The sequence below is a fragment of the Chinchilla lanigera genome, unplaced genomic scaffold (genome assembly GCF_000276665.1).
Source record: "Chinchilla lanigera isolate Chin_1 unplaced genomic scaffold, ChiLan1.0 scaffold00055, whole genome shotgun sequence".
NCBI classification, from domain to species: domain Eukaryota; kingdom Metazoa; phylum Chordata; class Mammalia; order Rodentia; family Chinchillidae; genus Chinchilla; species Chinchilla lanigera.
Window position 1 is genome coordinate 6,891,840 of NW_004955456.1, and position 24,927 is coordinate 6,916,766.

At 50.9% G+C, this 24,927-nt stretch overlaps 1 protein-coding gene across 1 annotated transcript in view; it reads right to left on the reverse strand.

The window, feature by feature from the left end:
- Adcy1 (adenylate cyclase 1 (brain)) overlaps positions 1–24,927 on the reverse strand; it is a gene marked incomplete at its 5' end in the record, with an annotated part of 96,999 nt that overhangs the window by 57,848 nt on the left and 14,224 nt on the right. Inside the window, 3 exon segments of the mRNA XM_005396644.2 lie at positions 1,440–1,551; positions 8,300–8,418; positions 24,669–24,818. Of these exon segments, the coding sequence (XP_005396701.1) occupies positions 1,440–1,551; positions 8,300–8,418; positions 24,669–24,782 (345 nt within the window).

The following is a 24,927-nucleotide window of genomic DNA, read 5'->3' on the forward strand; positions in this document are numbered from 1 at the left end:
AAAAATAAACATGGGTAGGAGACCCAGTGCAAATCTAACAAGTGTCCAACGAGTGTGTGAAAGGTGAAAGATACCATCCCCGCTGGTAACATGGATGGTGGCTAAGTCGGGATGGAAACCGCCAGCTAGACGGAGACTATGCAAATACACTGTTGGTTTATCTAACTTCCTACAGGGACCTTTCCAAAGAGAAGGGGTCTGGACTGCAGCTGTGTGTGACCTCTCGGCCTGTGTGACTTCACAGGTCCACCCTGCATCCCAGTACTGGCACTCAGACCCAAGAGGAGCCCATGCGCTCCCGTGAGGAGGCTTCACACAGAGCGAGAGCTCCTCGGCACTGAGCAGGAAGAGCCGAGGACGCAGTCCACAGGCACAAGCCCAGGGGACACCAGACAAAGCCATCAGAACTTCAGCCAGCCAGCCCTGAGTGCCAGAGAAACATCTCGGCCAGAAAGCGCAGCCCCGCAGCAGAGAACCAGCCCCCTCCTCTCCTCCTTAGGAAGAAGGTGCAGTCTTTCCCAAATAGAGTCCCAGGATACCCATGGGGTACCCCAGGAGAAAGGACTTCTCTCTAACCACGCCAGCAGGAAGGTAGACAGCAACTTCACTATCGGATCTCCACACTGCGGGACACAGCATCCAAAGACCCACACCACCCTCTCCTCGTCTCTCGCAATACCCCATGAGTCCGCAGCAGCCCCCCACCCACCCCGCGCTCCCACCTGCAGTCAGACAGCAAAACCGCCCCGGAGACACGAGGCGGGCAGCCTCGGCCCAGGTGACCTCCACCTGGCCCTGCCCGGCCCAGCCTGCCCTGTGCTCTGCTGCCCCTCGGCTCTGTGCTGCTGCACGGGGACACGACCCGCCCTCTCCCCTCCTTCACGGGGGAGCCTCCCTCCTCGCCTTCTCCCAGGTGCCTCCATACCAGCCAGCGAGAACAGGGCCGATTTTCCACGGGGCTGGTGCACCACTGACCTCAGCAACTTTGCCCTTCCTGGAGTGAGGCCGGGGGAGAAAGAGGGACAGGCGCTCATCCCGTGCACACCTTGGGAGCCAGGGTTCAAGGAAGTCCCCCAGCAAGCCCTACCCGTTCTCTACTGCCAGGACAGGAGCTTTCCCGAGCCACGCCAGTCATCCTGGTTCTAGGTAGGACATGCTGGATGAACAAGCTCTGGGGGCTTCCACTGCAGGGCATCAAGGCCCACTCCCAGCCCTGACCTCAGGACTGCAGTGGGCAGTGCAATTTACCCTATACATGCCGTGGGCAGCAGAAGTGACAGCCAGAATATGGATGTCACTCAGTGAACGTGCCCTCCCTTGGCCCAGGGTGCTCTGTGGCCTTCTGCAGCTGGGGTCCCCTGTCCCAAACTCCAGCACAAAGCAGGCCACGGACAAGGCCTGGCATGGCCTCACTCCAGCACATGACAGGGCTGCCTTACCGTGGCTAACTCGTCAAACTTGCCGAAGAGCTCATTGAGCAGTTTCACCAGCTCCTGCGCCGTGCACTGGGACGCCAAGCCTGTGAAGCCTACGATGTCTGCAAACAGGATGCTGTGAGGGACAGAAAGACAGAGGATCCCTGAGGAATGATGACCCGGACTTGCAAACATCCCCACTCGCCAGCCCCGTTAGAATGCAGCATCTCACTACACAGCACAGGCTGGAGACAAAGGCTTTCTTGTTCTTGTCTCATAGGGAGAAGGCTGAGGGTCAGTGCACCCATAGGACGAGGACACTCCTCCTGGTCACCTAAGCCTCGCATAAGCCCCTGGGACATTCAGAGCCCTCGTCCAATGCAGACCCTTCACACTGCACAGGGAGATACAATCTGCTGTCGCTAGCCCTGCCCCCTTCCCAGAGGCCAGATGAGATGGCGGTGGCCAGGAGTACCGTGCAGAAGCAGCGAGCCTGTCCACACCATCTCCAGTGCTGGGTACTGATACCAGGCAAATGCCCTACCACTGAGCTACACTCCCAGCCCAAGATAGATCTTAAAATATTTTAAAATATGGTCTTGATCATTTATTCACCTTCATTCCAGGTGTTCTTGGCTCTTTAACCCTGAAACTTCCTAAGTCTAGACCCCCCAGCACTCCTCCAGGGAAATCGTAGACACCAAGTAACAGGAGGCCAGCACTGTATGGACAACAGAGGGTGTCACCCAGGAAGAGCCAACCCAGGAGGGACAAGAAGAAGCAGGGGCTTGGAGCTGGACCCTGGGGGACCGCCTGGTGTTACCAGCTACAACCGACGCACTCGGGTCACATGTCTAGTTCTTGCTCAGGCCCAACCCTTCCTCTGTAAGAGGAGAATAAAGTGAGCATCCATGTGGAGCCTACTGACAGCTTAGCCACTGTTCAGATTTGTGTACAAGGTTTATCATTCTCCTGCTCCTCCACTTGCTCATCTGCCAAGTGTTTCCAAGGGGTGGATGTGCTAGTGCTGTTCTGGACATCTGCGACTTTGCAGTGAAGAAAAGATTCAAATGCACATCACTGCCCTCAGGAGGTGTCTGCTCTATTCAAAGCAGGGGGACAGTTAATGTAAGTCAAAGGTGGCACATGCAACAGTCTGTCACTGAAGCAGAGGAGATGGATGTACCATTGTGTGTCCTGTTCCATAAAAGCGTGAGGTGACTTCTGCAAGACAGGAAGTGACAGGCACGTGGAAACCAGGATGACGGGGTCCCAGGAAGGCAGCAGGTACACAGACACCAGGACGACAGGATCCCAAGCAAGGGAACAGCGCGTACTGCTCCTGTGAGCTTGACCAGATACAGAATTCTTTTCCTTTTTTCTCAGCCTTTGAATACACTGTCCACTTCTGGCCTCCTGGGTTTCTGACAAGAAACCAGCCACTAGGGATAATGAAGCTGCTCATTAGTGTAGAGTTGTTTTATCTTGCTGCTGGAAAGGTGATCTCCGCACCTTCGAGTCTGTTTGGTGCACATGTGTCTTGCTGTGGGCTTCTTGGAGCTCATTCACCTTGGAGAGCTGTGAACTTCTTGGGTGTGGAAGTTAATGTTTTTGAAAAACAGGCCTTTGTGGCCCTCATTCCTCCTGACATTCCTCTGCTTCTTCCTCTCCCTCTCCTCTGGGACTTGATGGTGTCCCATGAGCTTTGGACTTCTCTTAATTTCTTTCACCCTTTTCTTCATTCCATTCTTCAGACTACAAAATCTCCATGAACTGATCTGCAAGTTCCCTGGTTCTTTTTCTGCCACTGCACTTGGCTGCTGAGCCCTCTAGCGGATTTTTTACTTCATTTATTGTACTTTCCAAATTTGGAGTTTCAGTTTCATTAATTGGTTCCTTAAATAATTTATGCTCTCCATTGATATTCTCTGTTTAATGAGAAGTTATCCTCAAGGTTTCTGGTGTAGTCATTTTCCTTGTCACTGGTCCAAAAGGCCCAACACCCCCAACTAAAGGGGGAGAGATTTATTTTGGCTCACGGTTTTAGAAGTTTCAGCCCATGTTTGGCTTAAACACAAAAAAGGCAAAGTGGAAAGGCCTGAGTGGAGGACAGCTGCTCACATCATGGAAGCCAGGAAGCAGAGAGAAAAGGGAGGAGGTGGGAAGGGAGATGAACTCTTCCAGGCCACGCCTCCAGTGACTCAGCTCTGCCAACCAGGTTCACTTCCTAACAGTCCACTCAGCTACAGCACCCACATCACCCAATCACCTTCCAAAAGCCCTGCCTCTGAGTGTGTGAGGCTACGGGGGAACATTCTAGATCCAGCCCACAACACTTTATTTTAATGATGTGGACACAGTTTGTTCTCTAAACACATTTAGAACAGCTGATTTAAAGTCTTTGCCCATGAAGTCCAATGTCTAAGCTTCCTCAGGAACAGACTATTCACTGCTCTCTGTCCTGAGTATTAGTCATATTTTTTTATTTTCCATCTCCAACACACTTCTATTGAGAACTGAATGATACTATGCAGCGACTCTAGAGAGCAGATCACCCCACACACACACTCCAGGGATCATGGTTGTTGCTCTTTAATTTTGATCTTGTCGGCTTCGTGACTTTTCTGAACTAATTCTGCCTACCCTTGGTCCTCTGAAATTCCCAGAATTACTTCCAGAGCCTTCAAAAGCACACTGGTACAGCTCACTCCCGAGCTTTTCTTTACATTTATTTGGTGATTCTGTGTGCCTAAACTGTCGCCAACACCCAAGGCAGCCATGAGGTTAAAACACTGGCATGGAGTGCTTCCCACAGGTGTTCTGTGCAAAGGCAGCCACACCAGGCTCTGAGTCAGGTCCAGAGAGGGCAAGTGTGATGAGCGGGGTTTTCCAGGGAAGTTCCAGACAGGCCAGACAATGATAACTCACTGTGAGCAGAGCTTTGAGATAGCACCAGCCCCACCCCAACCCGCTCCAGTGTGGGCCAGCTTACTGATGCTCACTGTGCTGATCACTGGTTTCCGAAGCTACCACAGAGCTGAGGGGACAGGAGGATGGGAATGGGGCAAGATAAAAAGCTCAATGTCCCTGGGGTGGTGCAAGACTTCAGTTCATTTCCAGAGTTCTGACAACTTCTTCCTGCACTGCTGGTGTGTCCTCGGAGGTGAGGGTTTTCAGACATACTTCGTCCACCACCCAGGTGACATCTGCCCACTATGGACTGTGAATGCCACATGGAGTTCAAACATCAGCCCCACTGCGCAAGAATCCAAGGAGGATGGTCACAAGTGCAAGAGATGCTCATATCTGGGATACAGGAAAAACATCTCAACAGCTTCTGACGGGTGGCCAAGGGGCAAGGCGGAGCCAACACCGTGAGCCACAGGGCAGAGAGTTTCCTTGGTGTCTCAGACCCTTGGGCCTGCACACAAAGCAGCATCCCAGCAGCTTTTGGGGACCAGGAAGCCAGCCAGGGAAGCGGGTGGATATTTTCAAGGAGAAAAATGTAGTAACTCCCCACACCTGCACTGTGTGTGTGTGTGCGCACGCACACTGAGGCAAGCTGAGGAAGGCACTTAGCCATCCACACACCAAGTCCAGCTGCAACCCCTGGAGACATCTTAAAACAATTCCTTTCTGGTAAGAACCCGAGATCAAGTCTCTTAATTTAAAAAAAAAAATGTATACTGTTATTATCCATTACTGGTGTAATCTTGTAGAACGATCTCTAGAGCTTACTCATCCAGTTTGAAACTTTTTGGCCCTTCATTAGTATCCTGCTCATGTCCCCCTCCCCTTCCCTGGAAGCCATAGGTCACCCACAAAAACTGAACTGCAAAACTCACTAGAGGTGAATAAAGAACTCAAGCAGAATAAAGGATCAATGACCTATGAATCCCTCAGCTTTAAATACCTCACAAAGGCAGAATCATGCAGTATTTGTTTCTTGGTGATGGGCTTATTTTACTTGGCTTATGCCCTCCACTTTTACTATATCGTCTTATATTACAGAATTTCCTACTTTTTAAAAGGTGAAAAGTATTCCATTTTATGTCTACGCTACCCTTTATTTCCTTGAAGGCTTTATGCAATATCACTGCGTGAAAACTGTGCATGTGGTGTACAACTTGATGCTTTGATATGCACGCCTCGTAAGCATATCATGAAGTGAGTATCACAATCAAGCGAATTACCATATCAATCATATTTGCATAGTCACCAGTCTCTGCAGAGTGAGAAGATTAAACTTAAGATTTATCCTCTTGGCAAATTTCAAGTACACATGACTGTTAACTCCCATCGCTGTATTGTACATTAGATCTCCAAACTTACGCAGTTGCATGACTAAAAGTAGGGTTAACCTAAACCTAACTCTAAACACTAAACCCTAACCCGAAACACTAAACCCTAAATACTAACTCCAACCATAACCCTAATCCAAAACCCCAAACCTAAACTATTCTCTCACCATCATTCCTCTGCTTTCTTCTCCCTTGGCTCTTGGCAAACAAGCTGTCTGGTTTTTTCTCACTTCTCCTTCAGCACCTCCCACACGGGGCATTTTGGGGATCTGTGGTCATTCCCTTAAGCTTTCTTCATTCTTTTCCATTGTTTTTTCTCCTGTTGATCCTCTTGACTGAATTATCTCTAGGGACCGATCTTCCAGCTCATTGATCCTTTATTCTGCTTGGATCCTTTATTCTCCTCTAGTAAGTTTTTTAGTTCAGTTGCTGTGGTCTTCAGCTCTATGATTTCTGTCATTTGTGTACATTTTCTACTGCTTTGTTGAAGCTCTCTTTGTTCGTGAATCATTCTTCTGAAGCAGCAAGAACTTTTTGAGAGTTTCTTTTAATTCTCCGTCAAGGCATCCAACTAAGTGTGTGTCACTGGGGTCTGTTTCTGGAGATTCATCATATGCCTTTGTCTGCAGCATCTCAGCGTGGTTCTTTGTTTTCCTTGACTCTCTGTTGATGTCTGCAGAGTGCAGACAGCAGGAACCGTACCCAGGCGTCAGAGTCTGCTGCAAGCAGGGGAGGTGCCCAGTAACCACCCCAGCCAGAGATTCTGGGCCTTTACCAACTGTCTCTCCCCAGGCAAGAGCAGACAGCTCTGGTTTCTGTCTGCCCAGTCTGTGCTGGGCACTGAGGTGAAGGCTATGGCAGCTCTCAGCACACACTCCTCAGAAATCCAGGACTGGAGAGATAGATCTCACTCTTCGGGCAGCCCCAGGGAAGCTGAAGAACTGGTCACACTGACCAGGCTTCCCCTCCCAGGCAGAAGTGAAGCTGGGATTTTTCATCTTCTCACTCTGTGCTGAGCTGGGGGAAGTCACTGGTGTCTACCTGCTCATGTCACCAGGAGGCCCCTGAGTCCAACGTGCTCCTGAAGTGTGCAGAGGTTCCAGCGCACTCAAGGTCCTCCCTGGACCACACTGGTGGTCCGTTCTCAGCAGAGAGCAGGGTCACTATGCCATGTCCTTACCCAGTAACAAGACGCAGGAGGTGTGTGGAGACAAGGTAAATGCTAGTGTCACCCGGTCCTAGTCCTAGGTCCAGCCTCAGCCCTGAGTCACTGGCCAGGGAATCCTGCACACAAGATTCACCAGAAAAGTCCTCCGGGCCCTCAGTTACAGAATGGAGGAGGTAATGCTGACGAGGCATTACCACCGCCACGCCAGTCAGAACTGAGTATTTAGCAAAGAGGTTCTGAGCACTACTTCTGGAGCCACCCCAGGCTTGAATGCTGCTCTTCTGCTCCCTCCCAAACACCCAGGCCCGCACCCCACACACTTCAGCATCCTTCTCTGCAGGAGGATGACAATGGTTTCCACAGCAGCATGACAGCGGGGAGGAAAAGTTCATGCATAAGCTCAGGGCAATCCCTATGGGCTCCCAGCCAGGGCCATTACCCATACTGGCTCAGCACACGGGGGTCTACTCATGCGCTGATGGCCCACAAACCTCAGTTCACTTCTGATGCACAGTTCCAGCTCACAGGAGCCCAGCCTGTGGTACTAGGCGTAGGACAGGTCTTTCTTATTCTTTTGCGTCTCCAGGGCCTCAGTGCCAGGGAGACCTGACACCCTCCACCAAGCCAGCAAAGAAACGTGCCCGGGGTCTACCCACACCATCCCTTGTCTTGGTGACAGTCATGCATAGGCAGTCCCAAGCAGCTGGCTCTCAAGTATTCTAAGCATGTTACACTTCACCACGCACTATTTTAAAAAATATATGTATGATGTAATAAGATAAATACTTCTAACAGAATTTTAAAATCAGAAATGCAAACCCACAGAGTGTCTCCAGCAAGTTAGTTCATGCTGAGGATTCAGCGGCCCCACCCATAAAATGGAGACAACAGTCCCTGCCTCTTCGGGCTGTCACGAGATGAAAAGGGTACGGAAGAAGGGCAGGCCCATCCCAGAGCTGGGAGCAACGAACATGAGCTTAACAGTTACTCAGACATGGGCAAATCCCCACCCAACACACTTTAGAGACAGAGTTCTGACCCTCTGTAGTCAACAGAGGCAGTGCAAGGGCACTGCAGTAGGAAATGGGAACAAGAATGACAGGATGTGTCACCTAAAAAGCCACAGCTCCTCCGTAGGGACCAGCTTCCCTGCCAGGTAACTGCTCACCTGGGCATTCTGACCATACTTGCCCTCTCCTCCCGAACTACTGTGATCTCCCACACACACCCTGCCTGCCCCACCCCCTGTCCACGTCCATCATTATCCCACTCCCTCCCCACCTCCATCACTCCCTTTTTAGCCCCATCACTCCTCCACCTCCATCACCCGCCTCCACCATCCCCTCCCAGCTCCCCCAATGCATCTACACTACAGCCCCCAGCCCACTTCTAGGCCAGATCTCTGCCAGCCCTACCTCACATTGTCGTGCCTCTGGATGTAAATCTTGTGGAAAATCCTCTCAGGGGGCTTGAGGAAGTCCTCCTTCATCTCCATGGCAACATTCCGGGGCAGGAGGCTCATGAGCAGCCGCTCCTGTTTGGGAGAGGAGGCCACATGAGGTAGCAGGATCACTCTTCTCCCTTGCAGCAACCCTCCTGGATGAGGGCAGGAGGGAGAGCTGGCTCTGGCCAGGGCCCACAGACCCCCTTGGGCGCAGTGAACCACACCCAGGCCTGCGGACCCTGCCCAGGGCCCAGACCTGGACCACACTGAGCAGGGAGCCAGCTCACGCCAGGGGTACTGGCTGGATGGGCTGGCTGAGTCTCTGTAGAGCAGGGACACAGATGCACAAATGCCACCATCTCCCACCAGGGCCCCGCCTGGGCCCACTCCACCCAGCACTGAGGCCATCAGCCCCCTGCCTGGCTGGACATGGCCTCCAAAAGGGGCCCCGGGGGCAGCCCACCACACTGGGTTGGGAACCTGTCCCTGTGCTTATCAGCAACCCTGGCCTCTGGATAATTTTACAGACTTGCCCAAAACTATTGGCCAGGTGGGGAAACTGAGGCAAAGCCACTAGAAAGGCCCCAAGGCAGTATATGGACAGGTAAGTTAGGTAGAAATATTATAGGCAGTCAGTCGGGGCTAGGCCCTCGAAGGAGTCAGTGCAGAAGATGAGGACACACTACAACTGTGGCTGGAGGTGCACTCGTTGAAGGCCAGGCCTCAAGACAAAGATGGAATGACCACACCTGCATACGTCCCTGAGGGATCAGTCACCCAAGTGGGTGACCAGGACCTACAGACGCATCTCTTCCTGAAAGGTCCTTGTTCTTTCCATGTACACTTGCTGCGTGACCCGCTTCCCCACTGGATCAACATTACCTAAGCGGCTGTACTCGTAATCTTATTGGTTGACCACAGTTTTGTCCCACCTTATGCCCACCTTGTGATTTCGCTCTATACACTTCCTTTGAGAAGTGGGCCCAGGGGCAACACACCTGCGCCTCTCAGGCAGGAGCTGGCTTTCCCTCAATAATTATTTCCTGCTCTTAACCTCCGTTGCTCCTTCCAACTCATTCTTCAATTTTGGGGAACACACACTTGGCATATCAGATACGTAGCCGGCTGGGAATTATAATATTTCCCCTGTATCATTTGGATGTCCTGATGTCATTCCTACAGCAGCAGCATAGGGCCGGGTCTGTGCTTTCCGGGGTCTTAGGGAGAACCCGTGGGCTCCTCCGGTGACCAGCCAGGCACAGCCCTGGGCAGGGCCCTCAGAGACCCACAGGGGCCATGAGGCAGTGTCCCCATCCCAGACAGTGGGACCCACCTGGCCGCCGCAGCCACTGTGCAGCCACTGCTCCAGCAGGGAGGCCTGGGGCTCCTGGTCGCCACTGCCTGCCGCCCTGTGCAGGGTGTGTGAGGACAGGGGACACGGAGCCACAGGCAAGGGGCTGGATGTCCAGACAGAAGGACCCTGACCTCCAGGACAGAGGCATCTGGGCCACCAGGCCACGGGGTTGATCCCAAGGGAAGGAAGGAAGGGCTGGGCACAAGGGCCACTGTGGCACAGGCACTGAGAGGTAGCCACAGCGATCGGGGGCCGTGATGCAGATGTCCCCTCCACTGCAGGCCCCCCGGGAAACACCGTGTTTTTATCAGGGACCTTGGCGGTCTAGAAAGAACACCATGTCTTCCAGCTTCCCATGCAGCTCCTGTAGCCAAGGACAAACGAGACCAAGGCCGTGCAGGAGCACCATGGTTTGGACAGGAGCCAAGGAGTGGTCTGCTTCGCCCCAGCACACACTCCTGCCAGGGTGCACTGCCAACCGGTCAGAGACCAGAACTTCCAAAATTGTGAGCCCAAATAGACCTTTTCTCTTCGTAAGTTACCTCGGTATTTCATGACAGTGACGGAAAGCTGACCAACACAGGGCACTTCCGGGATATCCTTAAAGCTTCTTTTACCCTTCTCCCATGCCATGGCTCGGAATACAACTGCAATGGCTGTATCTCTAGCTACCATCTTGGCTCACAAGGAGGAAGGCTTCACACTAGGGACCTAGGAAAGGAACTCAAGAAAAGACCGGCTTGCTATGGGATTCCTGGATCAGGCCTCCCACGGCACCAGAAGATGCTTGCCCGGGGATGTGTGTATGAGAGCTGTTTCACTTCTTTAAGTCTCTTCCCTGAGAAGTTTCTGACAGCTGCCTGTTCTTCCCACTGAGGTCCCAGCATGAGCTCCCTCCCTTAGATTAGCAACAATGCCCAAAGCCACCACCTGCTGATAAGCAAGACTAAAGCACAAACCTTTTGTCCACTGGACGCAAAGGGCCATCTGATAAGATCCAGCACTACTTCCTGATTTAAAGCAAAGCAACCTGATACAAAGTAGCTCATTTGCATAATACAGATGTTACCTGATTACTCTCCAGTCTCCAACCTGGCTTCAAAGCCCTAAATGCAATAAGTAGTAACATCGGGAACAGACGATGGTGCCGATAAGTTCTAATCAGCAAAATAAGACACACAGCCAGAAATCAGAGGGGAACTGACCGTGGATCATACCAAGGATCGCCTTGTCCCGAGAAGGCAATATTAAAACCTTAATGCTCTTATCTGGACGATCAAAGTGTGACTCAATAAATGTGCCAGGCTTAATACAAATGAGATATCTGAACGAGGACTGCACAGGCAGGGCTTCCGGGAGGATGGGGCTGCGCCATCCTCCCAGCCCCACCCAAATCCCAGAGGCTCCAGTCAGAATCAAGATACTGAACGGCAGCGACCTGGGTCCAAGAAAGGACACGGAAGTGGCTTCCCTGAGCTTCCGGTCCGTACCCCACCCCCACCCACACCAGCAAAAACCAAGTTACCAGGCTAGAACTCCACCCTCCCTTCTGACACTGGGTGGAATCACAGAAGGCCACAGAGGGAGCCAGGCCTGTCACTTCCACCTGCTGGTTACAAGCACCCTTCCCACCCTGTGGGGTCAGTGGGGACCACAGGACTGCCCTGCTCCTCCTGTGCTGAGTGCCTCACTCCTGCCCAGCAATAAGGAGGGGGTCAGTGGAGGTCCAGCGTGGAGCCTGGACTCCCATCCCCCCTGGCAGTAAAGAGACTATGGGTCCCTGTCCCCTGCCAGAGTAATGTCACAGAAAACCAGCCCAGCCATGCACAGCGGTACACTCCTGGGAAGCTGAGGCAGAAGGACCAAAAGTTTCAGCCCAGCCTGGCCAATTGAGCAAATTAATGAGGTCCCATGTAATAAAAAATAAAAAAGGAGCCAGAGTGGTGGTGCACATGTGTAATTGCAGCACTCTAGGAGCCTGAAGCAAGGAGATCACAAGTTCAAGCACAGCCTGAACAATTAAGCAACTTAGTGAGACCCTGCCTCAAACTGTAAAAAAATTTAAAGGGGGAGAGTAGTCTGGGAATACAGCTCAGTGAAAGGCCTAGGATTTGAGTCCCAGCCCTGAGAGAGAGAGAGAAAGAGCGAGAAGGAGGGGAAGGGGGACGGGGAGAGGAAGAGAGAGATGATAGATAGATAGATACATACATACATACATATATACATACATACATACACACATAGGCAAGTTGCAGACGCAGCTCAGCATGAAGGCCCTGGATTCAATCCCTAGAATCATGAAAGAAGAGAGGGAAGGAGGGAGGGAGGGAAAAAAACAGCCCAAACACAAGATGTGAACAAGAAACACAGCCTCACACAGCACCTGCCAGATGCCCAGGTTCCAATAAACAAATACTCCTCGTCACACTGACAGCTCTAAGGCGCTCAGTGGCTGAGCAAAGACAAGCACACAGAGCGGCCAGGAAAATGACAAAGACCTCAAAGCAGCCATCATCGGCGATTCAGTGAAGAACTAAGACACACCCAACAATGAACATAGATTGTAAGATCCCTGAAGGAGATGCCAGCAATTCAACCACGCACAGGAACAGCATATCCTCCCGAATGGGTTTACCCCAAGGACACAGTGCAGCTGGTTCAATGTTGAATATCAATGCTACAGAGCACAGCTTAGGTAAAGAGTAAGAATTACAGGGCAATGCACGCTGACAAAGAATGTAACAAAAGACACATCTATTCTTGATGAAAACTTTCAGGGAAAGGGGAATGGAGAATTCCCTCAACTTGATAAAGAACACCCCAAGAAGCCTACATCTAGCGTCAGTCCGAATGGTAGGGTGCTGGATTTTGCCTAGAGCATGACCAGGACATCGGTGCTGTCACTCGTGCTCAGCGTCACACTGGAAGGACAGGGACTGGAAAGAAGAAGTAAGTTACATGCTGGTCTACACAGGAAACACGAAGGTCGTTACAAAAGCAAAAACAAAGCAAAGCCTAACTACACCCAGAACAAATAACTGAGTTAAAAAACCACAGGATACAAAATCAGCACACAAAACTCAGCTGCATTTCTATAGGCTAACAATGAACGTAGAGAAACTGATGCTAAAAATACTGTACATGCTATGCAATTTACCACAGTTCAGAAAACTGAAATACCTGGGTACAGATTTAACAAAACAAGTATACAATTTGTATACCAAAGACTACAAAACGCTGATTAAAGAGATCAGAAAAAAAATCCAAATAAATGGAGGGACATACTTTCATGGATCAGAAGAGTCAGTATAATAAAGATGCAAATTCTCTCCAAATAGATATATACAATTTAACACAAGTTCTATCACTATCCCAGCAGTATCTCTAGTAGATGTAGACATATATATTCTAAAATTTACATGGAAAGAAAAGGAATAAGAAGGGCTGACATTTTTTTTAAAAAAAGACCAACAATGTGGAAAGAACCATTCTAGTCAGTCTTAAAAGTCTGTATTATTTTACAAAGCAATAATCAAGACTATGTGTATTGGTAAAAGGATAAACACACAAAACATTGAAATCTGTCCCACTGTCTAAAACCCAGAATAATACCCACATAAATATGTCCAACTGGCTTTTGTCAAATGCCCAAGAGTCACTCAGTGCAGAAAGGATTGTCTTTCCAACAAATACTAGAGCAACGGAATATCCACAGCCATAAAAATAAACCCTGACTTACACCTCACACCTTTCCCCTAAATTAACCTAAAATAAACTATAAAACTTTTAGAAGAAAACTCATGAGAAAATGTTCAGGAACTAAGGTTAGGCTCAGAGTTCTTAGATCTGACTTTAGGCCAATAAAAAAGGAACAAAATATCCAACAACCAATTAAAATCAGGAAGTTAAATCTCATCAAAATTAAAAATGTTCAGCAAAACACACTGTTAGAGGACAAAAAGATAAGCTCTGGGCAGGGACAGAGTATTCGCAAACCACCCAGTCAACAAAGGACTCATATCTAGAGCATACGAGAAATTCTCAAAGCTCAGCAACCTTAAGAAAAATCCAGTGAGAATTTGAGCAGCAAAGAGCCACATCATTGGGAATGTTATGTACAACCACTTTGGAAAATCATTTTGCTATTTCCCAATCAATTAAATATGCAACTACCGGAGGGTCTATAACTGTCCTTCTGGGCTTTCATGCCAGAGAAATTAATACCTATGTTCACAGGAAAACCACTTCACAGACATTCATAGTGGTTTGATTTGTAGTAGCCCCAAACTGGAAGCTGCTGAGATGTCCTCTGGTGGGGACTGGCTAAACAAGTTGTGCCCCGGCCACAGCAAGGGATACCGCATCGCAACGCAAGAAATAAACAGCTGATATATTCAGTCACCCAGACGGATCTCCAGAGAATGATACCAATTCCCAAACTCTGAAGACCTGTCTGATTCCATTTTATGACGCCGGGGCAATTACAAACTATGGAAACAGAAGTTTGAGGGCTTGCGAATGGGTGGTGCCGCTCCGTAAGGCAGCTTTGTACCCGGTGGCAGCGGGTGTCGTGGGGCTGCGTGTGCTGTATCCCAACCTTCTCAGATCCATCTCCTGGCTGTGACCCGGTGCCACGGTTCTGCAAGATGTCACCATCACAGAATGGGGTGAGGGGCACATGAGATCCCTCTGTATTGTTTCTTACAATTTCATGTGAATCTAAAGTGTGTTTTTTAAGTAAAACTTAAAAAATAACAGATTTTGAGTGGTTCTGAGTATGCAGACAACAGCCCTTGTGCATTCCTGGTGGGAATGGAAAACAGTCTGGCCACTTGGGAAAACAACCTGGTTAACGAGTTCCTCCAAATGCTAACTGCAGAGTTGCTCCATGGCCCAGTAACTCCACGCACTCAAGAGAAATAAAAATGTGTGTCCACAGCAAGCACACATGGTTTTTCATGGCCAAACAGTAGAAACAACCCAAATATTTATGGGATGTGAATGAATAAACAAAATGTGGCCCATCCATACAGTGGAATAATATTTGACCATGAAAAGGAATAAAGCACTGATACGTGCTATAATCTCAATACACCTTCTCTTAGTCACTTTCTTGGTCACTAAGAAAACATACAGACACTGGCAACTTGAGGAGGGGTTTATTTTGGCTCATGTTTGAGAACTTTCAGTCCCGGCATGAATGGTGGCATGGTGGAAGGGCCTGGCGGAGCAGAGCTGCTCCAGGCATGGCGGTCAGGAAGCACAGCATCAGGGAGGAGCCAGAAGACAGACCCTCCCAGGCTACGCCCACTGTGACTCCAGACCCCGCCCCCTAACAGCAAGGCAGCGGGACCCATCACCTTCCAAACGCATGAGATCTAGAGTTTAGATCTAGGTAGACCCTAAGGGGAAGTAGCAAGTCACAAAACACCATCTATTACACTGTTCCTTGCCCTGGAGATGTCTGGAGAAGCTCGCCACAGAGACAAAAAGATTATCCTGTGCCCAGATCTGGGTGAGGCTCAGGCTGAGGTATGACAGGGAATAGCTGCTAATGGACATATATTTCTTTGGACTGTAATGAAAATATCCTAAAAGCGGATTACTGCATAATTCTATATAATGAAACGATTACTCAACATGTTAATAAGATTTATACGTAAGGTTAGGGTTATTAAGATTAATTAAGATTGTACACGAATATTTATTAAATAAAATGAACATATGCAATGTTAGATTATTATAGGTTATATAGTTATTATATAATGTAGATTATTATAATAGCTATAATAAGAGTAATTCTGTGAATAGTTTTAAATGCATTTCACTGTTTCAATCTCTCATTTTAACCTCATGGTGTAACAACAATTAATAAAACTGTTTTTAAAGTGAAGCATCAATCTTGCATGTCTTTATTGGTTTTCCTGAGAAACCACTTTGAAGATATCAGTACGCAATACAACAACCACTGTTAATTTCCTACCACTTTGTCTGTAACTCTGTATTGACTGTATTGTTCCTATGCTATTTTGTAAAAGGATGTCTGTTCTTTAATAGCTTTCCTTCTTTTATTTTTAAAATAAATTTCTAAAAAATGAAGCATCAGTAACAACTGCTGTGGTGCTGTGAACGTAACAGCAGATTAAAATTTTCCTCTGTGTATAGTGTAGTTTGACACAACTTGTTAAGTGGAAAGTTTGTTCATAAATGACTGTTGAGATTATAATGCTCTGTACAAATAAAGAAAATTTCTTGCTTAAAAAAAAAACCTACCCTGTGTTATTTAAGTGAAAAATTTCTTTCTCTTGATGAATTTCCCCACACACTGGGAACTCAGAATTGCTCCATTTACTTTGTTAGGAGACCAAATTGAGTGTGCGCTTTAAATAGCTGCTTGCTATCTCTGGAAGTCTGACTTGGCAGTGGCACCCAAGGAGCAGTGTGGCCCTGGGGGGCCCAGGCAGGTGGAGCTTGGGGGCCTGGCAGGGATGAGAACCCACACTTCACACTTGGGGAGGGAGCCTGAACTACCTTCCTGGGGAGGTGGTGGGCGTGGCAGAGGAGGAAGCCCCAGGAACCGAGGAGGTCTTCCGATGCCCCCTGGCGGGCAAAGACTGCAGGGTGGGACTGCAGGGGGTTGCTGTGAACACCCTGAGGTCTCCAGGAGTCTTAACGGAGCTGTCCTTCCAGCCCATTGCCCCCTTTTCTCCATGGTGTAGGAGGCAGAGCTCAGGCTTAGGGACCTGGCTATCCTTTCCCAAAATGAACACTGGTGACCTCCCTATTTCTGCCTGGCAAACTCCTACACATCTCTCAAAGCCCTGATCGTACCTACTCCTCCACACCCCACAGGGCAGATGCTGCCAGCACCTGAGTGCCAGGCACCTGACATGGCTGTTGGTTCCTCAGCAGCTGGGGACCTTTCTCAACATCTCCTCTGGGACCCCTCCACAGAGACATGGTGGCATGGTGTCACCTCTTACCAGTGTGTGGGGTGACAAAGGTCGCATGCCTTGGGCCTGGCTGGGCCTCCAGGGAAGAGGCAGCTGCCTGGAGAGCTCTCTGAAGCCGCAGGAAGGTGGTGCTGGAGGCAAGGATTGAACACAGAGGAGTGGAGAAGGAAGCCGCCAGGGAAGCTGTGCTCTCTCAACCCAAGGAAGCACGCTTCGCCCTCCCCACAGGTGGGCAGCACAGCACAGCACAGGGGTGGCCATGTCCCCTCGCACCCCCAACCCTCACCTGCTGTCCAGTCTTGCTTGTGGCAGGGGCTCCCACAGCTGCCAGCCACCCAGACTGGACACAGGGCTGCTTTTCTCCTCTGGGCTCCCCAAGCCAGGGCCACCCTGTCCTCCTTCTGCCAGCTCCAAGCCAGGGGACAGCGTCTGTCTCCAGTGTCCCTCTCTGGCCCTGGACACCAGGGAGGACTCCCCTTGGACCCCCTCCCTCACTCCCACGGTAAGGGCCAGTGGAGAGAAACCGGAGGGAACCGTCCTCTCTAAACCCTCCTGGGAGGCCTGAGCAGGCTGTCTCCCTCAGGGGATGGGACAGTGGCACCCCCGAGGATGGAGGGCAAATCCACACACAGGGCTGGCAGGTCCCAGGCTCAGGGACAGTGCATGAGGTGCCCACTCGCACAGCCTGCGGGGTCCACCACAGCTCAGGTCAGAGCAAGAGGGACACAAAAAGCCAGAAGAAAGCCATGGCCCACATGCACTCGCCACAGGGCCAGGACCGCTCCCTCTCCTCTCAGTGTCTGTCACCTGGGGACAGGGACAGGCGCTGTCCTGGGGACACACACTCCACCAGGCCAGTCTCCCCACCTACTAGATCCTGCACCTGGCTTACAACTGGTGTGCAGGAGCTCACTGCCGGGCAAGGGTTAAGGACGGATCTGTGTCCTCTGAAATTCCCAGGCTGCACCCAGCCCCCGGCGTGACTGATCCTGGGGACAGAGCCCTGGAGGAGTAATTCCATAAAACGAGGCTACCAGGGTGGGCCCTACTCTGGCCTCACTAGCATCTGAACAAGAAGAGCACGGGACAGACAGAGCAGGGCTGTGACCACAGGGACAACCGCAAGGACACAGCCAGAGGGGCCGTCAGCCAGCTGCAGAGAGAGGCCTCAGAACCCGTCCCAGACTCCAGCCTCCTGAAGTGTGAGAATTCAATTTCCACTAATGCCACCCCTTTCATGGGCCCCGTCCCAGCACCCCGGGCTGAGGAAGCTGTGACTGGCATCCAGCGACCCCTGCGGCTATCCCAGGTCACCCCCGCGGTCATCTGCTCGTGAGAAGTACAACTTGGGTCTTGTTAAAGGCCCTGTGTCAGGTCAGTCACACCCAAGCTGATTCTCCTGCCGTGATGTCCTTGCGAACACCTTACTGACCCTGACGGCCGACACCCTCCCAGCTCACTCTTTCTATCCAAATCGGGGCCAGGACTGCCTTCCACCAAACAAGTTCCCCCAGCCACCGGCCAGGTCCTCAGTGCTGGCCAAGTGTCTCCAGTGCTATCACAGGTCACCTCACCTCCTCATGCTGGACAGGCTGGGCCTGGGGCTCCAATCTTCTGTGACCTGGACTACAGACCTGGCCACTCCCTCTGGATCACAGGCTGCCCACAGCCCAATGCACCCCAAATCAGCGCCAGTGTGGGCCGAGCCCCAGTGGGCTCTAGGCCTTCCCTCCCCAGCCGCACCCAGGCTTCCTCGGTGCTAGTAGCTCCCAGGTCATGGCTCTGCCACCAGAGGAGGACCAGGAGGACCAGCAGGACCAGATGAGACAGACAAGAAACACCTGACCCTTTTGTTTTTCCCTGCACTGGGGTAGAGGGGCATGACTCGGCCGGCAGCTCATGCCTATCCTTTTGCTCCCCATGCTCCCCCATAGACTGGGACGGTTTGCTTCAGTGTCCTCCCTGGCTGTCAGCCTGCCCCTCCACTCTAACACGGGTGCAGCCAGCCAGGCCTTGTGCGCCCCCTCTTCCGTCCACACTGTAGCCTTTTTGAGAAAGGAGAGGGCACCAGGGAGCAGCTGAGATCAGGAAGGGAGGCATCTGGTCCCTTACTTGCATACCCAGCATTCTCAGCAGGCCTTCCAGAAGATTCCCCGGCTTCGGCCCTCACCCTCGCTAAGCAGGTCTGCAGCGGCCACCTAAGTAGCCTGCCCAGGCTCCCGGGGCGTAGTCTAGAAGGGCTCCCTCCCGTGTGCTGACCCCAGCACTGCACCACAGCCCTGTCACAAGAGAGACTCGCTGTGGTGTCCTGTAAACCTGCTCAGGGTTTATTTCTCGGGTAGTGTGGGCTCCGAAAGTCCTGTGAGTCCACGTAGGGTCTTATCCTGGGAAGTGCGGCAGAGTGAATACACACTCAGAGCGGCTGACACCAAAGAGCTCCAGAGACCAGCAGCCCACAGAGACCAGCGGCAGAGGCAGCTCCCGGCAGAGTCGACCTGCGGCGCCCAGTACAAGCTGCATCGGACAGTGGCCGGGACCAGCAGCAGGCTGTGTCAACTATTGGAAGCCAGCATTACCTGGTGCGGGAACTGCTAGCGGAGCTGCGCTTTGTGGATCCATGATTTCCACCTGAACCAAACAGAAGAACCCAGCCAGGCTGACTGGCAACACAGAGACAGCAGAGTGGACACCATCTCCGACCACCATGAAGACTTCAGACAGAAGAGGAGCACAGCAGTTAAGCAAATGGCTGGCACCTCCACAAACCCCACAGGCCCTGGGATGGACTACGGTGCCTCCTGATCCTTGGCCTCTATGGGGCAAGTTCTGATGCATGAGTGACACAATGGCACGACCCAATGCATCAGGGAGCAGCACGAAGCTACCAGGGGCAGCAGAGACCCAGGACCCCTCAGGCTATAGCTGCCACAGGCTCGGACCCCTCCACATGGAGACAGATATGCAGAGCCCAGGCCAGAGGGAGGTCCCACTAAGACGGCAACAGGGTGAGGGACACCCCAGAGGGAGAGAGACTCAGGGTGAGGAACACTCCCAAAGAGAGGGACACTCCCTACATGGTGATGCCTTCATCACTGGACACAGAACCAATCAGAAAAAGGCTGCTTTCAATTCTTCATTTGAATGTGTGCTGCTGTTTGCAGGACCAATCAGAAGATGCTTTCTTCAGCATCCTTCATTTGCATGTGGGCACAACCAATCAAAAAGTTCTCTTCCTGATCCTTCCTTTACATACAGCAGGAAACCAAGTCAGGGCCAGTGTTCGAGCTTTGTTTGGGTGGTAGGTGAGGTCATTAGAGCAAATCCAAATTCTGTAAGAGGCAGCTTAGCTGTTTATACATACTGGTAGGCAGCTAGCAAAGAACCAGGCTTAAGACGGACTCAGGCTGGTCAGCTTTACAGAGAAAACGGTGGATACACCAAGCTAAGAGCTAACTCAAGCCATATAGGTATTCTATTTCCTTGAAAATAAGACGTAACAGGAAAATAAGCCCTAGTATGGCTTTTCAAGATGCTCATAATATAACCCCTAGCCCAAATAAGCTCCAGTCAAGAACAGCAGCTAGACAGATGCATTTAGTATGTCTGTTAGTGCACAGGACAGATTGAATTATGATGATGTTCCAGATGACACGACTGTATTTGAATAAATGTGGATTTTTGTACATGAATAAATGTAGACTTTTGTACATGAATACATGAATAAACATGGAGTGTTGTTCGTGAATAAATGTAGACTGTCGTACATAAAAAATAAGATAGTCCCTGAAAATAAGCCCTATTACAACTTTTGGAGCAAAAGTTAATTTAAGACCCAGTTTTATTTTCAGGGAAATGTGGTAGCTAAGCTCAGACACATAAAAACAAATATGAGAAAAACCGCAAGAGTTAAGATAAGAATATGCGGTTAAGGCCTCTGACGCCCAGGAAAGAAACTCTTCGGGTGGAATGGATCCCACCGAGTTAACCATCCCTTCCGACATCTGGGCTGGGAGCTGGGCTGAATTCAAAGACACTAAAAAACTGGCTTTTCTTTAGAACTCTGCATTAGAAAGCCTGAGTCTCAACTGGTTATTTTAATCCCACAGGGCTACCTATGATAGGACACTGGACACTGAGCAAATTCCCATGCTCTGCTTATACCAAAAGACCCTAGACAAAGCGCTTCCCTGGCCAACCCGCTTTGGGGACCCCCTCCTGACAACCAGGAGCTTTCTTTCTTCTTATAATTCCAATAAACACTCCTGTTTACTGATTCCTTCTTGTCCATGATTTCATTCTTCCACTTTGGGAGACCCAGTTTTCATGGGACCACTTCCAAAGGAATCAGCCTCAGGCACGCTGAAAATTCAGGTATGTTTCCGAGGAGTAGAGTACAGAATCTTCTAGAAGTATAGTAAGTATCGCACCCTGTCCCCATCCTCCTTCCCAGCCCCTCGAGTGCTAAGGCCATCCCAAGAAGGTCCCAAGAGGATGCAGGGAGCGATTCTAAGGCTCCTCCTTACACACATGGAGGCTAGCGTTCTCTGAAGAAGCCTCCCTGGGGTTAGGCATCCAGTGGACTGCATGACCTGGCTAATCCTGTCATCATGATGATGCACAGATGGAATGTTGCAGGTCCAGAACCAAAATTATCTTGGGATATCTGAGAGCTTTTAGAAAATCAGCCACCTACTTTTAACCTTTACAAGGGACCTAACAGCCTCATGCTCATTAGGTGACCCTCTCAGAATGTTCAGCTCGGATTAGCAGAGCTCACACCTTCAACAACCCCAAATCCAAGGACGCTGTCAGATAACATCTGAAACCCACAGCAAACATACTGGGGCCAACCTCCCCTACCAAGGCATGTGTTAGATGCCTTGATTTCTGACTTTCTTTTCACAGTCCTGGGATTGAATACACAGCCTTTGCACACAGCTATATCCCTTGTCCTTTCTTATTTTTTATTTTGAGACAGGAACTCACTAAGTTGTTAAGTTGCCCAGGCTGGGCTTAAACTTGTGATCCTCCTGCCTCAGTCTCCCAGACTGCTGGGGATAGACATGTGCCACCACACCCAGTTGATTTCTGACCTTCTTTATTCTGTGGCTATAGAGCTCATGTAACCCCTTCCACGGCAGAACACGTCCATCACTCAGGATAACCTGAATCCACATTCCTAGGCCACAGTCACTCATATTTGGCTCAGGATAAATAATTTTCTATTTCCTTTCATGTCCTTGCCAGAGAACTCCCAGCCCAAGACAATGTGGGCAGTCAGACCAGGCCACCTCAGCGGAAGCCAGGCTGGACCCCAACATAGCCAGCTATGGGCACTGAATAATCGGAGGGTGAAGGATCCTATATAAACATCCCGTCCACCATGCAGATGCTGCAGAAATGAGAGGTACCGAGACACAGAACACTCAGCGTGGTCCCAGGTGGTAAATCCCAATCAGCACCAAGGTAGGCTGTGAAATAAGGATAAGTAGAAAGGAGACGAGAAAAACTCAGAATTTTAAAATTGTATTTTAAGAAAACCTACAGCTTCAAGACATAAGCCCAGTTTAAACTGTTTTCTCTCTTCTCCCAAGACACAATAAATCTGGGCAATTTCCTTTCACCTGAAAATTGGCCTTTTCATCCGTGCATAGACTGTCTCTTTTCATCTGAAAACTGTGGTTATCCTCAAGGAAGCAGCAGTATTAATGGACAGCAGATCTCAGCTTCAAGCGCATGCAGACAGCTTGCATTCTCACACGGCCTGCCGATGGGTAACCGGTCAGACCGGAGAACACACTTCCTAGTTCGCCCAGCTTGAAGACACCCCAGACGCCTTAAGTATTCCCAGCTCAGAATATTCCCAGCTCCAGATCATAATGCACTTCTGTCTCTGGAGAGCCTGAATTCTATTTCTTTGAGTGCGCACTTTAAATTCCTGCTTAATAAATCCCTTTATGCCTCTTACTGGCTTCTACTGTGGGAGTCAGCGAACCTGCAGCTTAACTGTATGGGTAGGGTGGGTTTAGGACCCTGTCTGGTGACAGAGGTTGTCACCTGGGACACAAGGAGGTTGTCCCCAGGGCTTGGGGGTGGTGCATCCTTCTACTGAGTGAGAAGTAGCTCGGCCTGGAGCACAAGCAATTTTGGCACTGGCGGATGCCTCTGATTTGTGAACAGAGAGGAGGACGACTGGAGCCCTGCAGCCACCACTTCCAACCCTGCCAGGGGTCACTGGGCAGGAGTTTGCCATTTCCAAGATGCCTGTGTCCCATCGAGTCCTTGGGACAGGATCAGGGGCTTTTTTTTTTATGTTTTTATTTCTTAGTACCGGGAATCAAACTCACGACCTCGCGTTTGCCAGGCGCTGTGCCGCTGAGCTACATCCCCACCCAATAAAGGGTTTTTAAAGCAGGGGGTCTGCATCTCAGAACAGCAGCCCCACACCCCGCTACCCGCAGGCCCAAGAGCTCAGTGCTGGCCACAGGGCGCAGCCTGTGTGTATCTGGCATGTCGCTGGGAGAAGTGCATCCTCAGCCCTCCAGCCAGACCTGCTCAGGGACTGAGCACAAGCCCCTGCCTGCCGAGTGCCCTGAGCCACACTCTCTGCACGGCAGGGAGGACAGAATCCCCCACCAGGTCCCCCATGTGCAGCTCCGTGCTGGACTCAGGCTCCCACCTGAGCCTTGATCCCCAACATGTCCGGAGGCCTCTCCCTTTAGTGTCAGGGACCCAGACACAGCCCAGCGCATGTGCGTGTGCTATGCACAGACCCATCCTGGCAGCCACCTCAGAGCCATCTCTCTCCAGCTTCGCCCACCAGGGAATGGAGATGGGGTCGGGAACTCTGCCCTCCCCCCTACCACCTCCTACTCATGACTCAGACCCCACCCAGAATCGAGGCAAGTCCCCCAAGGTCCCCTCAGGGAATGGAGGGACAGTATGGAGGACGGAGTGCGTTCTACAACAGCACATTACATTTCTGTGCAGTTCCAGCCAAGAGTCACTTAAGGGCTGCAAACACAAAGCAATAATGCTAAGGAGAGAAAAAATTAATTACCTGATAAGGCCCACCCGCCCCGCCCCAGTGTGCTGAAATATCACACTGTGCCTCATTAATATTCCTAATGCACACATTGCTGTATTCAACTAATACATGTGAATCAGAAACTGAAGTTAAACTTAATAAATGAAAATAAAATGATCTATATGGGTATAGGAAGAAAAAAATAAAAGAAAAAGTACAGAGAGGCATGGTGATCTATGCAGATGTGCACAGACTCACACGCGCACTCCAAGTGCACACACATGCACACAACCCACGCACTGCCCCGCACAGCCACGCGCATACCCACACACTCGCCAGCGCACAGGGACGGCGGCACTTCTCCACCGCACCTCACTTCTACTAGGACACAAACGCTCGGTTTCACTGCAGTGTCTACACATGAAACGAAATGGTGCGTGTGTTCAGAGAACAGTGTGTGGAATAACATATCCAATTTACAACAAAAGCAGAAGGCAGTTGAGAGCTTCTTCCCCGCCCTGAGCAGCAGACAAGGACGCACAGGGATGTGCTAGCCACGGGCACTTCCTGTCAGGCACAGCGAGGAGCCCATTGAGGGCACTGCAGAGGCTGCCACTGTGCCAGGAGACCCCCTTCAACTCCTAGGCACCCCGGAAACAGCAACGTGTCCTGGGTCGGCTACACTGAGCCAAGAATGGTGACGCCTCACCAGCAGGTCAGAGCAGGTCACAGATTCACACGCTCCTAAGGGTGGCCAGGATCTGCCCGGCCCTCCCGAGGCCGGGGGAGCCTGTCCAGCTGCACCCAAAAGACAAGCACTCAATGCCACCCTGTCACCATCCATGGCTGATGAGCAGCTCAGCACCTGCAGGGCACACAGGCCCATCGGTCTGTCCAGGCCCCGCCCACAGAGTGACACCTGAGTCACAGCCCCTGCCAGGGAGCGGGAAGCCCAGGCCGGGGAAAGCCATCCCAGCTGCCATCGGCGGCTCACCCACACCCTTACCTGCTTCTCATTCTCATCCTCCAGCCGCAGGCGGTCCTCGATGCAGCCCCGGGCCTGCAGGAAGGCCTTCCTCTGAGAGCGCTCCGTCACAATGCGCACGAACACACCGTACATGTTCACGCTCACGAAGAGCAGCGCGTTGGCCCCAAGCTGCACGGACAAAGCAGATACAGTATGCGGTCTTGGGTGGGTAGGTGCAGGAGGGACACAGCCTCCAGGGAGCATGCAAAGACCCCCGAAAGACCCCACATCAACCCAA